At 34.4% G+C, this 17917-nt stretch overlaps 1 protein-coding gene across 1 annotated transcript in view; it reads left to right on the forward strand.

Annotated features, from left to right (window-relative positions):
* Positions 1-17626, forward strand: part of ALDH1A1 (aldehyde dehydrogenase 1 family member A1) — a 31044-nt gene extending 13418 nt beyond the window's left edge. Inside the window, exons 4-13 of the mRNA XM_021541520.2 lie at positions 1070-1199; positions 2275-2336; positions 4348-4476; positions 6984-7097; positions 8704-8806; positions 9492-9676; positions 11177-11341; positions 13116-13273; positions 14796-14870; positions 17030-17626. Coding sequence (XP_021397195.1) covers positions 1070-1199; positions 2275-2336; positions 4348-4476; positions 6984-7097; positions 8704-8806; positions 9492-9676; positions 11177-11341; positions 13116-13273; positions 14796-14870; positions 17030-17102 — 1194 coding nt within the window. The 3' untranslated portion in view covers positions 17103-17626. The remainder of the gene's footprint in view (positions 1-1069; positions 1200-2274; positions 2337-4347; positions 4477-6983; positions 7098-8703; positions 8807-9491; positions 9677-11176; positions 11342-13115; positions 13274-14795; positions 14871-17029) is intronic.
* The last annotated feature ends 291 nt before the right edge of the window (positions 17627-17917 follow it).

Genomic DNA, 17917 nt, shown 5'->3' on the forward strand with positions numbered 1-17917 from the left:
TGATGTTGAAATCTAGAGATTATATAAATTTAAGGCCAGGGAAGAATTTTCTCCCATGTCCAAAGAGAAGGAAAACAGTGCCACATACATTGCCTAGAATGGCACGGACATATCTCATATAATGAGTACCTTGTTGCTGAGAGCCATCAAGCATTGCTCTGTTCTCCTCCCAAGTATGGTATCTGAAACAGGTCCAGTTAACTAAAAATATGGACTTCACAGGCGAGTTGTTGGTGAAAAACTATTATTGGAGGATCAGTCTGTTGATCCATCTGAAAATGCTAAAGAATGCCAATCTGATTACATCTTGAAACTATAGTTTCGATTTTATAACTATACTTTAGGCTCTTCCTGCTGAATGTTGTGGCAAGATTTTTCATAGAGTTAAAGGTCTTCAATGGAAAGCTTGAGAAAAATAGTCTTGAAGTGTCAAAAATATGTTGACACTATTTAAGAACTGCTCGTGATCTTTACGTCCCAATAATTAGGGGCATGGAAATTAATCCAAACCACATTCTTTAGATTTGTCTGGAAAACAATCCTCTTTGGAGACTCTCTTCCATACAACTATTTATTTTGCATAACAAATTTTTCTCACTTAAGAGTTCTAGATGGCTCAGTTCTTTCCTTTGCACATCGAACAATCAAGGTGTATTTAGGATGATTTTACAAGACTTGAATCTTGCTGATATTTTATTTTCATCAGTTATTTGCACTAATAATACTTCCTAATCTCTTGATCTGTGCTTGCATAATATTTAACATAAAGTAGAACTGTGCATCTGATTCATATAGGAGAGATGTTTTTTGAGTAAATCTTACCACTACAAATGCATTATGATCATGATATCTGCATAGCTTAATACAAATAAACCATCATGAAAGTTTCTCACTTTGAAATTGCTATATTCAGTTTTTTCCAAATGTGTTCTTCAGAGGGGAGTTAATCTAAATGTTTATTTAAAGCTGAAATCCTCAAAGTGAACTTCCAAAAGCTAGATTACAAAGCACAAGCAAAAGAGCCATTATCAATATTTGATATTAACTGTTTAATTGCTGTTCTCTGCAGACAATGGAAACCATTGATGGTGGGAAGCTCTTTTCCACGGCCTATCTAATGGATTTAGGTGCCTGCATCAAAACTTTACGCTACTGTGCAGGCTGGGCTGATAAAATCCATGGGCGTACTGTTCCAATGGGTGAGTAGCTCCAAGATAACAAAACTACAGAACTGAAGCCAACACAAGCTGTAAATAACTGACTTTTATCTAAAGGTTGTGCAACACAGAAAATATCTCAAATGAAAAATATTTTCAAAAGTTTTTAGGATAGATTATTAAAGAGTTATCATAGTTCTCAGTTTAAACATTTAGTGTAGGTCTTCACATTTCTTTCTTATTCTCTACACTACTAACAAGTATTGTTTATGAACCAAAAAATTTAACCTGTGTGTACATATAAGAAATGTGGTAGGCCACTTTTGCATGGCAGTGTATAGTTTATATAAGGCTACAGTCGTGAGACCTGGGTGTCTACATATTTAAGCAAAGATTAGCACAAAGCAGTAATATTTACTTCAGTGATTGGATAATGTATTAGGCACAGTACTACAAGATAGGAATGAGGAAACAGCATTTATGAAAATTTCATTCCATTCCCTTTCCCATTAAGCAGCTCTATGAAAACATTGTCTCTCTAGCTACCTTCTCTCAGCAAGACAAAGAAAAGAATGGTAATAAAGAAGGAATTAAGAAAAACGTAATAAAGAAGGAATTAAGTAAAACTATAGTGATAAATACTTTCAACTTTTTTACCTCCTGTAGGCCTCTATACTAGGTTTAATGGAACACATATTTGTGTGAATCAAAGAGAATTTTATATTTAATGGATTTGATTTAAGCTAAGATCTAATATTAAGAAATGTCTGATATGTACCTAGGATTTAAAGGAGAAGTTTTTGATAGAAAAAAAAAGGTGATAAAAGAAAAAAGAAATGAGGAATGCTTATTGGTGTGCTGTGCATACCATTTTGAGAAGCAGGGTTGTCACTGCAAAAAGACAGACTGGAAGAATCAAACCTTGGAGCTATGAAGAAAGTAGACATTGAATCCAGATGTACTTTATGGCTTTTTGCATAGTTAAGATTTTGAAAATATCATTTATAAGTAAAATTGTATCCAGCTAAGTTTGGTACCCTACTTTATCATCTTTGTGATATAACTATTTCTCACAAATGCTTTGTCTGAATGCCTAATTTATTTCTTTTTCCCATAGATGGAAACTTTTTTACATTTACTAGACATGAGCCTATTGGGGTGTGTGGCCAAATTATTCCTGTAAGTTGGAACCATTTATGTAAACACAAATGTTCCTCATTACAAATGGAAATGCATTTGAAATTTTGCCTATGCAAGTGCATTTGAGAAACATTACTAACCAGAAATTTTCAGGTCCTGAAAGATAGAGGCTATCCTGAATTCTGTAATTCTAATTCATCATCATGTGTGATCAATCATTTTGGTCCCACCTTGTCCTTCTCCTCCATGTACATGGAGAGAAAATAAATCTCAAAAGTTTGGTTTATAAAATAATTTGAAAGATGAAATTGTGTTTTGTTGAAACTCAAAGAATTAGAAATAAACATGTAGGAGAGTGTAATATTTACAGTCTATTATGTTTAAGCCGATAAGCCTATAAACAATAAGTCCTTTAAGACCTGGAATATGTGTTATGCTCCTGTACAGCACTCAGGCATCTGGATCTTTGTTTATGGCTAAGACTCATTTACCATGATGGTGATACAAGTTGTAGAACAAAGAATGTGTCCAATAAAGTTCCTGTTTGGCACAGCTGAATTCCCAGTTTTGAATTCCCTCTTTTCAACTGAAGTTTCAAAAGGCCTACCTCAGTCTGATCATTCAAAACAGCTGAGGAGCTCGATTTCTAAATTTATTTGTAAAGTCTATGTACTTTTGATGGGTGTCTGTGAAAATAGCTGTATGCAGTCAGCTCTCCTAGTCCACCCACCATTTTTCACATGTTAGTTATGAGCAGCCTCACCTGACCTGTTTGACAACTCAACAGATTCTGAAAAAGTCATCTTGTCTATAAGTTCTGCTCAGACATGTGGGTCCTGCTCGTGTTCCTGACATCATTAAGTTGATCTTGAAAATTTGCTGTATCTTTAGACGCCCACATTGATTCAGAGAACATTGCTTGAATATGTTTGTATCCAGTCCCTACAAGAGTTGGGAAATTGCTAGTTTAGATCCTCTTGTAGGTCAGTCACAAGATATTTCAAATAAACCCTCAGTCAAGCTATGCAAAAGAGCTAGAAACATTAGATATAGCCATTTGAAATATAATTATCTCCTGGAAGTACAAGCAGCAGTTAGTACAAATACTGACTTCCCTTATATAATGTTAAGTATTTCTGAGTATATCTTAATTTTCCCTCTATCAAAATATGAATCAACAAACTGGAGTTTTTTATATAAACCAAAACTGTGAAGACTATGTGTATGTTGCAAATCACTTTTGATAGGTCACCATTTCCACTTGCTTTCACTTATGCAGTTCCACTTTAACAATGAATATGCAGAGAACCCTATGACCTCTCACTTTATATTATTTATGCTACCATTATTTTTGGGGCTGGTTTGAGTCTGGAAGGAGACAAGGAGAGGAAAAAAAATTGTTGCATGTATATTTCTCCTAGCCTTTCTGATAGAGTAGGTAACTCTTAACTGCCTTTATCCCCATTTCAAAAAGTTATCTGTTGAGCTGAGGCTCATGGTCTCAATGCCATCCAAACTATAGCAAATATTCTCAAAGGGGCAAACCTGCTTTCCCTGGTCATTTTGTCCCTCATACTGCAGAATATGGGATCCAAAGCATTCAGCTGCTCTTCAGTCTGCCTGAACTTCCTACAACAGACAGATGCCAGTGAAACCTCCAGGGGAGAGGGCAGTGCCAGCATTATGTGTTATTACCTTCTCCCCCTTGGAAAACTGAACTGATGATGGATGTGACCATTCAAGACAGGAAAACTCCCAATTGCACCACTAATCCAACCACCTGTAATACTTTGTTAAAGGAGTACACTTGTTTCTTTAGCTTGTAACTAAAACCTTAGATCCTCTGGACCTATACATAAAATAATATCCCCAGTCTTTGTACTACATGGCTTGCCAATTGTTTTTTTTTTTTCTAAACATCTTCTTTCTGAAAGGAGTTCAACAAAAAGTTCAACCACCCAGCTGAAAATTTGCACAATTATAATAGAAAAGGCTTGGGTATTTTGGTGATGTATTAGAAATAGGATACACTTTCTCATCTGTCTTTCAGTGGAACTTCCCATTGGTTATGTTTATCTGGAAGATTGCCCCTGCCCTTTGTTGTGGAAACACGGTGGTTGTCAAACCAGCAGAACAAACTCCACTCAGTGCCCTTTACATGGGATCCTTAATTAAAGAGGTAAGTCACAAACAACAGAGTTATTTGCCCCTCTCAGAAATGTAAGAGTATACTGCAGCTGAAATGCCACAAATGTAATACAAGACAGGTTCATTACATGCCTAGCCTTGCGCTGTGGAACTTACCTAGCTGTAAACCAGTGGAGCCAAACCAGGGCAAAAGAATAAACATCTTAAATCCTAGTACACACACAAAAAAATCCCACAACAGCAGTTTAGTAAACTCCATTCTTTAGCAAATATTTTTGTATTACAAAAGCACAGTACCTTTCAGAGTCAAAAGCAAGCATTCTGCAAGTGCAGAATATTTGGACATAGGTAGCAATGACTTTATTAGCACAGTCGTCACAGAAAAGAACCTGTTTGTACAACTTTTTTTTTTTTTAACTGAACAAAGTTTTCATCCACTGAAGTTTATTATTAACAGGAAGCTGTAAAATCAAGCTGGTGACTGCTGCCAAACCTGTAAATTCTCTTCACATAGAAACTGTGAGAAGACAATTTGTGCCCCTGAACAAGGGGTGGGCCAGTTTCTTCAGTAACCTAGTGTCTCCAAAACTAGCTATTGTGCCCAGTCCAGCAAACACTCAAAGAGAACAGTAGAACAGGTTAGCTTTCTTCCCAATAAAATTAACAAATACAATCTAAGATGTTCAAAGGTTGGCATAGATGTCAATAATTACCAGTGCAGTAACCTTGCAGAGTTTTAGTGGAAATTACTTGGCACATTTTATAATTCTGCTTTAAAACAATGATTCAGCAGAGCATACTGACTGGTTGTGTGTTAATATTACACAGAAACTAAATTATTATCTAACTAGAGCCATGTCCTACTATTGCACCACATGGTAAATGCTATTAGATAATAATGGGGAGGAGGAATACCTTTTAAAAATATCAGAGAAACCTTCTCTATTAATTTTTAATAATAAGTATCTGAAAGTGTATTTCTCTGAAAAAAGTAACTTTACAGGGAAAGTAATTAAATTCTGATATGATCTAATTAAGTATCTATTGTGATATTCTGATTTATTGAAAGGAAAACTCAGAATATGCTAAGTATCCAGAATATCAAAAATACATTGGAGGCCAAATCCCTGCAAGTGATCACTTCAATATCTGCTTTAGACTTGTGAAAATTCCTGAATATATAATTTAACATTCTAATTCCCAAATTCCCATTTATAAAAAAAAAATATATATATATATATATATAGTCTCTTCTGATAACTTTCATTATCTTCCTTAATAGCACTCACAAGGCTTCCTTACTAATATATAGAGAAGAGCTCCTAAAACAAACATGGAAATTAAATGCTTAAAGGGAGATTTCTCAACACAAATTAAGTAAGAAAGACAATGCTAAGGAAATGGAAAGAACATTGTCTCATCAATTTCAGGGTAAATATTTATCTGGGAAATTAAATTAGCATAGCAAGCATTGGCAGACTGTATCTGAGCATGAAACTGTAAAGAATAAAAGTTGCTTGAACAAGAGTAACAACCTGGTATCCAAAATTCAGGACATGAGTTTTAAGAGCTCCAACTCACCACCTGAAATTCACCATTTTCCAAAAAATATGGAGCTTCTGTATGTAACTATAAAGTCCTGTTTAGGGCTATAAAGAGATTTTTTGAAGTGATAATGCAGGATATTAATCTATTTGATATTTTAATTCTGGGTTTCACAAGTGTCATTGAGATTGTGCAGCTGCTTCATGAACCAAAAAATTCCATCTACTCTTCGAATATCCTTGGAGTTTACCCGACAAGATGCTGGAAGAAAATAACTTATTTTACTGTGAATTGAACATATCTAAACCAGGATTTATGGGAAACAATGCATTTGTTTTGAACCATAGGAAAAGCTTATTTGCATAAAAAATGTGCAAGATTTGAAACTATCAATACTTATTGAAACTATCAGTAGATCAACTTTCAATAAATATTGAAACTATCAAGCAACTTGTTCATGCTTGGTAGCTGATGATCTGGCTCTTTTTTGCTGTAAACTCTTATGTTGCCCACTGTACTTTCAACCTGCATCCAGAGTTCCATCATTTTTCTTAACAGAATTTCAGTAGCAGATCATTAATTAAATTCCATCTAGCATGGAGATCAATGTGCAGAAGTCAGCAAGCACATATATTGATAAAAAACAGCTTTAATGAAGCAGATGTGAAAGTAAGAAATATTTATTTATAGATGTGAAAAAAATTTTAAAAAATATTTATTCAAAAATGGCACTGAAAAAGATCTAAAGTAATTTGTTCTTTGGAGAAAAAATAAAGAGATAGTTCAATAACATAAAAGACAGGTGAAAGACGATGTAAATAATGTGAAAATGAAACCTTATGGGGCTCTGGGGTTGACAAAAAATATATTTATTCTAAGAAATTAAGGGCTAAGAAAACATGGCTGGAGAACTGAAAATGGAAGACCAGGTAACACATGTTCTTATTGTTATTATCCTTCCCCAGAGTTACAAGATTCTTTCTTCCAATTCAGGCAGGATTTCCACCTGGAGTAGTGAATATTGTGCCAGGCTTTGGACCTACCGCTGGAGCAGCAATTTCTCACCACATGGATATAGATAAAGTAGCTTTCACAGGCTCTACAGAGGTACTATAACAAATGCAAGAAAATATAAGCAGGAAATGTGCCCCTCTGATTCCCAGCAATGATTTAATGCCTAACTTATTCTGTATAATTATTTTAACTCTCTTCTTTCTTAAGGCTGCTGGTTTGTTAAACAAAGTCTGTTTAATGATTTGTTGGTTATTATTAACTTTAAACATATATCAACAATGTTTGTATCGCTGGAAAGCCTTTTAAACAAAGGCAGTTCATGAGATACAGTAGGTCCTAGTATACCAAGCATATTTTAAGTCTTACTCCTTTAAACCAAAACTTTTTCATAACATTATTTTTTTAAGAAGTTCTGTTATCTTTGAGTTTAATAACAATGGGATGACAGGAAGGTACCTAGGAAATCTCATTCTACGGTCTGCACACATTAGGTGAGGTGACAGATTTTTGGTATTTCAGTGATACTTAGTACCATCTGGGTGGTCTTAGAATAGTGTTTGCATATGTAGCTGTTTAAATGGAAGCTCACTGTTAATTTTCCCTAACCTTCATTCTGAAGAACTGTGAGTGCTATAATTGAATATTTCTCATTACAGGCTATAACTAGGATTAAGTATTAGCTATTTCTTTGATATAGATAGGATTAAGGATTAGCTATTTCTTTGATACAGCTCATTATATTGTCTGTCTAAATGCATGCTAAATGGAAAAGCTGCCATCTGGTCTCAGCTTCTTGGATATAGACTCCAAAGACAAATATCATTGCTTCATGTCAGAGATCAGTACGCAATGAGTGCAATAGCTATGTTTACTTTTAGAAACCTTCAGCTCTACAGTAATGGGAAATAAAAACAACGCAAAACTCTTACATCTGAGAAATATCCCAACAGGCAGTGACAACTATAGTTCCCAGTGCCCAGTGAACCTCCAAAGGCACATGGACCAGAGGGTCTGTTCTAGTTTGGTGACTGTTCTCTTCCAGGAGTACAATTTAGCAATGAGAAATGATGGCAGGAAGGCTGACGGAGGAAGGTTGCCTGATGGCTGCTACACACAGGCAGATACCAAAGACACGAGAACTAGAAGCAGATTTTTCCTTCACAGTTTTTCCAGGGCAATTCACAGTAAGAAGTTCCTTCAATCAGTAGAAAAAAGCAGGGTAGGGGTTCTAGCCTGTCAGTGTTCATTTTCTCCTCTTCATCCATCCAAGAGAGAAATTGAAAAGAGGAAGAGTGCAGCCAATGTAGATTTTCTCATAAACTTTGTACATTAAAGAGCCTTTCATGCATAAAACATAAGATTTTTAACCTAATGGGAGTAACAGGTGAAGCAGCAACCTGTGCCTGCTTTAGATTAGAGATACGTGCATGTAGAGTGGTAGTAACCAAAAAAACCACCATGTATCTTTGGCAGTTAACATCACAGGAGGAAACTCTTCTAGAAAACATTTCTAGTTCATAGGGTACAAGTCCCCTGTACCCTGACTCTTTTCAGTTGTTTTATTTTAACTTATTTTTCATTTTATTACTGGGATAATAAAAATCTCTTAACTGATTTTCACTTTTGAGGAAATCAGAAAAGTATTATAGAGGTCATTATGAACTTTTTGACATGAAGCTGTCCTCTTCCTACTTTTTAGGTTGGCAAACTGATTAAAGAAGCAGCAGGGAAGAGCAATCTGAAGAGAGTTACCTTGGAACTTGGAGGAAAAAGTCCTAACATTATATTTGCAGATGCAGATTGTTAGTAGCAACTTTATTATATGAACTAGTACTATTACAAATCCAATGTGCTTTTTCTTTTTCCCTTCATTTCTTGTCAGTAAATTATTTTAAATTAAATTATTATTAAATTATTTTAAAATAAATTATTATTATTAAATTATTTTAACCTTTTCAAAAAAGAACTAATTTTTAATGTTTTCTGGTTATGCTATAATTTTAAGTTAGATTGCCACCAAAATCGATTGCTCCTGAATAGATGTAGAGCTCTGAAAGACTGTTCACTCCTAATGTAATTAATGATCATCCTAATGAAGCATGAATGCAGAATGAAAAGAAGATAGAAGAATCTTAAACAGGTTTATTACCCTTATGTCTGAATACTCTTCTTGATACTCCTGACAGGGCAAATATTTAATATATATAATATATATAAATATATATATAATATATATATATATATATATATAATATATATAAATCTACATTTCCCACAGAATATCTGAATGTATTTTCAGCTAGGGGTCATGATGCTCTTGAGAAGGGTAGTTTAGACAAAAGTAAATGGTTGTATATCTGTGTTTTAAAGAGCCATAAATATAAAAAGTGCTAGAAAGGGAAATTAGATGGATGACAAAGGTTAGTAAAGAATTTATGACGTGACAATTCAGGTTTATGATCTTATGAATTTTGTGTTTCTTTGCAGTGGACTCTGCTGTGGAATTTGCCCATATTGGTCTGTTCTATCATCAGGGACAGTGTTGTATAGCAGGATCTAGGATTTTTGTGGAAGAGCCTATTTATGATGAGTTTGTTCGCCGAAGCATTGAAAGAGCAAAGAAGTATACTCTTGGGGATCCTTTGAAGCCTGGTGTACAGCAAGGCCCTCAAGTGAGTAATACTAGATGTTTTCAGCCTAATTCTGTCATGACACCACTATGTCTTTCTAAACCTACTGTTGAAGTATTTTCAAGGTTAAGTACAGTTTTGTAGAGGTTAGTCTGGAGTACAAAGAGGAAGAAATTAGATGGATTGTTGTTTGTACAAATATCATAGGCCTAAGGTCTCTTTCTCTTTTTATTATTGAAGAGTAACAATTATAAAACATTGAACTGCTTTGAGAAAGCTCCAATGCAAGATTTGTAAAAGAGCAAGTACAATCACCTATGTCATGTTAGAGCTTGCTAACTTTTCATTCAGATAGTGCCACTGTAAGTGACTAGCTTGAAGAAATGACTTTCAATATCTTTTCCTTTTTCAAGGCCCTAGACTTTCATTATGATGCCCTCAGTTATAGAATATTACACAATTAAAATGCAAGGGTTTTTTTTTCTCCTTTTGTTAAAAGATCATACCAACAGCTTTCCCATCAAATGAATGTTAAAATGCAACATTAAAAACTATTGCTACCAAAATGCTTTGAACTCAACACTATTACACTAATTCTCATCTAGTCTTATTCCCACATCAGTTTATACTGCAGGACATGGAATAAAAGCATGGGGAAAAGTGCTATAGTAGAGACAAAGAAAAATTAGGAGATAAAACCACTCCCATGCATTTGATGGAGTAACATATTCTTTATTGGTTATCACAGTCATTTTGAATAATAAAAGACAACCAGTAAATTGGAAAAAAATGTACTCCAAGCCACAAAAGATTTGAGAAATTTAAAAATATTATTTTGGTATCCTGGAATATGTTTTGATACAAGAAAATAAATTCAGCAGAATAAATTTAAAAGGCAAAAGGCAGGAAGATTCAAAAAAGTAAACTCTCTTTGTCTAGTGTACAGCTAATATAAAATTAACAGAAATGCTCTCTCATATTATTGTGGCTTTGAGTTTGAATTTCATGCTAACAATTTAAATGAGAGATGTAAATACACTCTTACTAAAAAATTAAGGGAGTTGAACATGTGAAAAAAGCAATAATAAAAATATTTGAATGAGCATAAAGACTCTTTTCTTGTCCAGCCTCATAATTTCCCTTTTTTGACTTATTTTTATTCTTAGCAACCTTTAGCTGAAGCTTAACTATTTTACAGTTTAGAAAATGTACTCCCTTTAGAACTAGGTAAAATTTTCCATTAAATGGGTATGATCCCATTTAATAGAAAATTGTAATTATGGGTATAGCTACATTTCTTTTATGGTAGTTATGTCAAATATCCCTCTTTGTCATCAGATCCTTGTTGTGCTTTCTAGAGTAACTTTTTCTAGAAACAAAAAATTATAACCTGTGGCAGATCTATTCTCTGTGGTGTATTGTCACAGAGAAAAAGCTATATTTTTCTCCAGCTCATAGGGACATTATTCTTGATTAATAAGCTAGAAGACCAACTGTTATCAGTGTGTGTTGTTTTCATTCCTGAAATATATTTTCATTTAGATTGATAAGGAGCAGTATAAAAAAATCCTGGAGCTAATTGAGAGTGGGAAAAAAGAAGGAGCCAAATTGGAATGTGGAGGAGGTCCATGGGGAGACAAGGGTTACTTCATCCAGCCCACAGTTTTTTCTAATGTTACAGATGATATGCGCATCGCCAAAGAAGAGGTAAATAAATTTTCAGTAGTTTCTTCTCTCACTGGAAGTTGTCTATTTAAATATCTATAGAAAATATTCATTTAGAAGGTCAAGTGACTACATGAAAATTCTCCCATTAAACCTGCTGTTCCATCCTGGTGCTGTTTAAAGTGCTTTTGTTGTTTTCTGGCGCCCATTTCACCAGATTGCTCAAGGAGGGAGAAGAGTATGAGGCTGCCCTGCCAGCAAGGGCTCCCACAATAGATAAATGCTGGGGTTTGGATTATTTGCATTACTCCATACTGCCCATGTCTCACATATCAATGTCACAGTGACCTGTAAACCTTGGAGGCACAGCTTATGAATGTTCTACACTGCCTAAGGAGCTACTTGGTTTTCATATGTGCCAGGTGGTAACTTTGCAACGTGAAAAACTAATAGGATTGTGCTTCCAGAGGCATTTTGTTTGTGGCATTTCATTTTGCCCCTGTGGGATTACTTAGATCAGTTTGCAGATGTGTCTACACTTCATTAAAGAATCTGCTACTGTCCCAACTAAGATGACAACTCTAGAGCACCAGTGACTGTCTGGAAGGAACCAGAGACATTTGGGAATGCTCAGCTGCCATCTGAGCTAGTTCTGTACACAAAGACCCAAAGTCAAGTCATGACCTCTTTGCTGTTCTTTTTTTTACATTTACTTTTATTAATAACTTCTGCAATTGGGCTGCAATTGGTGTCCATTATACTACTTCATATTAGAAAGCTGATGCAGTCTCCTAAACACACCTGCTACATCCAGCAAGAGCCGACAGCCTGAGTTAAAATTAACACCACAGCATTTAGAATGAATTGTGACAGGAAAAGTGTTGTAAAACATGATAGGCCTGTATGAGACAGAATTTGGATTGTTTCCACCATACTATGAGTCAAGTAGAAAACAGCACAGTTACAATTTTTTCACAGTTCTGTTACCCTTTGGTCAGCAGTACCAAATAAATAATAAATAAATAATATAGTCAGCAGTACCAAATAAAATAATATTTAAAGAATATATGAGTTTTGAAGCTCACAATTTGAACACTGGACTAATGTCCAGTGGTTTTCTGATCTGTGCAAATCAATCCTTTGAACTCTAGCTAGAAGCCAGCACTAAAATTCAGTCAAGTAGAAAGCTCACAGACTATGGAAATATAATTAGTTAAATGTTGTAATGCCCCCGTCAGCCTACATATAATGTTCTTAGTGTTCTGTGATAGGCATGGGTACCTCTGGCTGAGAGCTCTGAACAATGGTAACAGGAACGCTGAACCTGAAGGACTATTCTCTTACTTGACACCCACATGGAAAGTAGAATCAGTAGTTTAACTTGTTAGCATTCTCAGTTGTGCAGCTACTTGCAGGTATAGAATTCTAATAGTAGATTTAGGTGAATGAAATATTGAATGTCTTTCTTGACTTTAAAAATGGAGTTTGTCCAGAAAACACAAGTTTGTAGGTAACGAGTAGCACACTGTAACAACACCATATTAACTACGTTTATGATGGGTGCTTTTTGATCATTGTTTATTTGTTTCCATTGTTCATTTATTGTTTTATGAACTATTTATAATAGGTAATCTTGACTCCCTTCATATTGCAAAACTCTTTATGCATATTTATAGTCTTTTTTAGAACTTTATTCACTCTTGACTGAATGAATTCAGGAATAAGGCCATCTAACAGAAGTAAACATAAAACCAAAAATTACTTCAAATAGTAAGTTTTCTAGTTCACTTCATATGTTTACATGTGTTTGATACAGATATTTGGACCTGTTCAACAAATCATGAAGTTTAAAACCATAGATGAAGTTATCAGGAGGGCAAATAATACCACCTATGGCTTAGCAGCAGCAGTTTTTACCAAAGACATTGACAAAGCATTGACATTTGCAGCTGCCCTTCAGGCTGGAACAGTATGGTAAGTAAAGCTTTTTTAAATTCTTACTTTAGATCTTCAGGTGTCAGTGGCACAAATTGTAAGACAAATTCACAGTATTTTGGGTGTTTTTTTAATATTTATTCCTTGTCATCATTGTTAGATGTAGATCATTGTTCTGTTTATCTTTCCCACGTTTCCCTATTTAATGTGTTGCTAAACAATTACTTCTTGCTAGTCATCATACCATTTTCTGATAAACTTAGTCAAAAAAAAAAAAAAAAAAGGAAATTTACTTGCTAAAAAGAGAACAAAAGAAAATGCTATCAGAGTACCCATTACTTCAGGATCTGGGGACCATTCAATAGATAATTAATGAGATCAGTTTTGGTATTGTGTAAAAAGTTAATTATCTGAAGTTCAGTGGCCATTTGCCTGGGCAAAGCCTTTCCCATTCTGTAATGGGAAAGATTGACAAAATGTGATTGAACAAAGAAAGATACAGAAGCTAGGAGAATTACTACAAGGACAGCTATTTCCAGCAATAGAAAAGAAGAGGGATCCTATATGGAGCTGGGAAATAAAAAGCTAAGAAATGGGAAAATGAAAGCTTGGAGGCATAGAGGGTCTAATGACAATCATTGACAAAGACCTGCATTTCCCTACAGTTATTTCAATGCATCAGAAGGAGAACAACCAATTTTTCTTGAATGCAAAACCTGTGTCCAATTTACATTTTATCTGAAAGCACTTGTAACTAGCACAAATTCCTGCCCAAGTCCTGTGATCTAAGAACATAAGCTTTCCAAAAATAAGTTAACAGTCTCACCTTCAGAGTTTGTATTCCTTATATGGAAGAAAGTTTAGAATAGAAGTGGAATATTTGGGATTTGCTCTTACATGATTGGTGGTCTAGGAATCCTTAGCTATGAACAGAATCTCTTTTGTTGAAACCAGTAGAGTGGCAAGGAGGATAGAATATAAGATATGCAAACAGAGAATATTTGATTTGACAAGGTTGTAAGACATAAAGAGCTTCTCAGCAGGGAAATGGGATGCATATTTTGCCAAAATTCTTCATACCTAAAAATTTGCCTGTGAAATTCCTTTCTTAGTCATTATTTTGTCTTTGTTTTCTCAACCACAATGCAAAATAAGGTTTAACTGAGAACCAGACAGATTTTCCTAAATATATAGTGAAGTTGTCCTGAGTTTACCTATTGGAAGAGTAGATAAACTCTTCTGCAGAACACTTATCTGTGGGTAACCTTTTGGGAGAGAGCTTATGTACAAATCAGAAATTTTATTGCAATGATCAGAGAAAGATATGACTATCTCTCGGCTTGAAGACCCTTGCTCAGTTTTAGTACTCTAATAATAACTGTAGTTGCTTTTGATGCTTCATTTATCTCAACTTCAAACTACATTTATTTTTGCAAATATACTTAGATGTTGTTTGTGACTATGACCATAGGCTTTTTGGTGGTAATAGAAAACCTATGATTTTTCAGAAGTGAAAAAAAATTGTTTCGCACTGTCAAAAGCAATTTTCATGTTCTTCCAGGGTTAATTGCTATAGTGCACTCTCTGCTCAGTGTCCCTTTGGAGGTTTTAAGATGTCAGGAAATGGACGAGAAATGTAAGTAAATACTTTTAAAGCTGTGGATTCACAGGAAATTCAAAATGAAATTCCAAACCCTGACTTAAAATATGCACAACTAGGATGTCCAGTTTGAGATTTTGGCAAATAAGTGTCTAGAGTGCTTAGAAGCATCATGTTGTCAGAGGCAATGTCAACCAGCAATTCCTTTACAAAATAAATAAGTAAATTTCTTAGAGGCACATTTTTTAATATGACTAATTTGCAGTCTATCATGGTTGCAATATACTGGTAAGCAAAACTGACCATTGTGTTTATGGTTTACAGTTTTTGCATATATAGAGAAAGTCTCATTTTCTTTTAGATTAATCTGTGGGTAGTTTGTGAAATCCTCTTTAAATGCTAGGTTTTGAAAACACATGACTTTCCAAAATCCTTGATTTAAGCAAGATTTTTCAGTTAAAATTTGTGAAACTAATATTTTTACAGTATGTGCCAGCCAGGGCAAATGTTTTGATGACAATAATCCTCTGTAGTCTTTGGACCTTTTTTTTCCCCAGAATAGAAGCAGAGTAGCACACATATATTATAAACTAATCAAATTTTTTCAAACCCCTGAATTTTAATCCAGTTTCAACTTGAATCATATCCAGTCTTACTTGCATTTTTTGTTAAAAGTGCCATATGTACAAGAAAAAACTAGACATAAAGCAATGAGTAAAATCAGTATACATAAGCCTTCTTTTTTTATTAAGATAAATACGTAACACTTTTAATGAACCATAGAAGTGATTAAATATATATATATATATATATAGGTGAGGCAATTCAGAGCTTCTCTTTATGTAGTTTCTTCATAGATAAAGGGTAGTTTTTTCAGACTTGCTCATCACTGGGCACAATCTGCTTCTGATGGCAAAGCTCCCACTGACTTCAAAGGAAACAGTCAAGTCATTGTTGAGAGCTCTAGAAACCTGGAAATTGAAACCCTTAAATAATTTAGGCCATTTTTATCAACTACAGCTTTTCCTTTGTTGGGTGTGTGTGCCAATAATTGGGAGATAATAAATTCTGAATTACAGTCTTTTTCAGAAATACTTTTTGGATTTATTTGCTGGAAATTATAGACTATCAAAAATTTTCTCTAAAACAGTGAATGTTGAAGAAATGAATATTTCATGCTAACAAAGTTTTCAGGTTCAAATTCCCAGCTAAGAGATCAATAAAAATATTCCCATTATAGGACAAGGAAAAAATCATCACCAGATAGATGTCTGTAATGAGAAAATTTGTAAATATGGGACAACCATTTCAGAGAAGTGGAAATATGTGTGCAAAACCTACACTGAAAAAATTAGGAAGCAGTTGGGTTAAACCACTGACTTCCTTTATCCTAGAATAAAATTATCCATATAATTCTTGGAGTGATAATGCCATTATGAATTAAACTACCGAATGTCATATACTAACAAAACTCCTCTCCAGAAATGAAAGGAATCTGTAAACATTTTCACCCAGAACAGGTGTCCTGAGCACAGATTCCTTTTTTGCTTATATATTTATTTAATAAGACAGCAGTGAGAACTGTGTAATATTATAGTGTAGCAAAACCCTTGTTCCACACAGCAATCAATTGTATCTAAATAGTTTGAGTACATCAGATGTCACATAGTTAGGAGTACAAACAAGCTTCTTCTCATCACTGAAAACACAAAGGTGAAACATGCTGGAAACATGCTCATAACATGCCAAAGATTTGAACTCTCTTTCACTGTCTCAGTTTTCATCATGGAATAATTTTGTCCCCCATTTATTTGAGATGAAGTTCCTATTCTTTGACTTTGGAGAAAGCTCTTGACATCAGAGGAAGAGCTTTACAAATAACTTGATGAACATACTTGTGAAGATCTAACATGCTCTTGATTTGCTGTACAGAAATCCAGTTTAGAAACACTCTAAATTAAACATCACCCACAGAAATAAAACTACTCTCCCTGCCATTTTTCTCAGGAGACTGTTGCTGTAGCTTTTCAAAAGGTTTCCAGCTGCAGTCTAGCTGCACAGCTGTCTTCCAAATATGTCCAGTGTACTCGCTATATATCCAGCCAATTGTGCACTACCACTGAAAATCCTATCCAGAAGAAAACTCATATAAAAAGCATTAGTAAAAATGCTGCTCTTGGTTCTCTTTTATCTAGGGGAGAATATGGACTTCATGAATACACAGAAGTTAAGACTGTCACCATCAAAATCCCTCAAAAGAACTCGTAATGTTGTTTGAGGTGCAGGAATTAACATCTTCAAATGAATATGAAAAGGCTATCTGAATTCTTAACTGTTTTGTTGTCCAAGCGATGCATTAACTTTTCTGCTTTCTGACTGTATAAGAGGTATCTTGTTACATTAACAATATAAGGAATAGCATAGAAAAAGATAATGTGATTAATTATGAAAAGATATCTTTAATGTCTGGTTCACAGCTAACTCATTTTAAAATTAAAATACAGAAAGATCTACTCTTGTTTGCAGTTGTAGTTCTCTGTAGTGTTATGAAAATTTTCCTTTTTCAGTATATTTTACAAGTACAGTTTAAATTTATGTGGTTTTGTACATGTTAGATGTCAAGTTCTCTTTGCATTTGCTTTGTGGCCTTAACAAAAACACTAAAGAGTAGTTAGCAGATGTTTCTATGTTTCTATAGATAAATGTCTCAGACTATTAAAGTTTTTCACCATTCTATGTGAATGTAACCTGTATAATGTTAAAAAAATATTAAAATTCACCTACAAAACCTAGTACTTCTCCCTTCATTGGTCTTTTCTATTACATCAGTTTAACAATGTAAAATGTATCACAGAGGCATCAGTGGTGTGTTCAGGTTATCAGAAATAAACTACATCTGCTATGTGGAGGCTAAAGACCTCAGTATTTTGCCAGTATTATAACTGGAAAGTAGATAATTTGCAAAGAACCAGCACTTGGCTTTGCAGTGGTAAGTACATAACAAATCTTAATAGACATATGAGCAAGAAACAGTGAAGAGAAAGAGGAGGGAAGGGGAGGGAAGGCAATCTCCTTTGTGATTT

This window comes from Lonchura striata, chromosome Z, assembly GCF_046129695.1.
Source record: "Lonchura striata isolate bLonStr1 chromosome Z, bLonStr1.mat, whole genome shotgun sequence".
NCBI classification, from domain to species: Eukaryota; Metazoa; Chordata; class Aves; order Passeriformes; family Estrildidae; genus Lonchura; species Lonchura striata.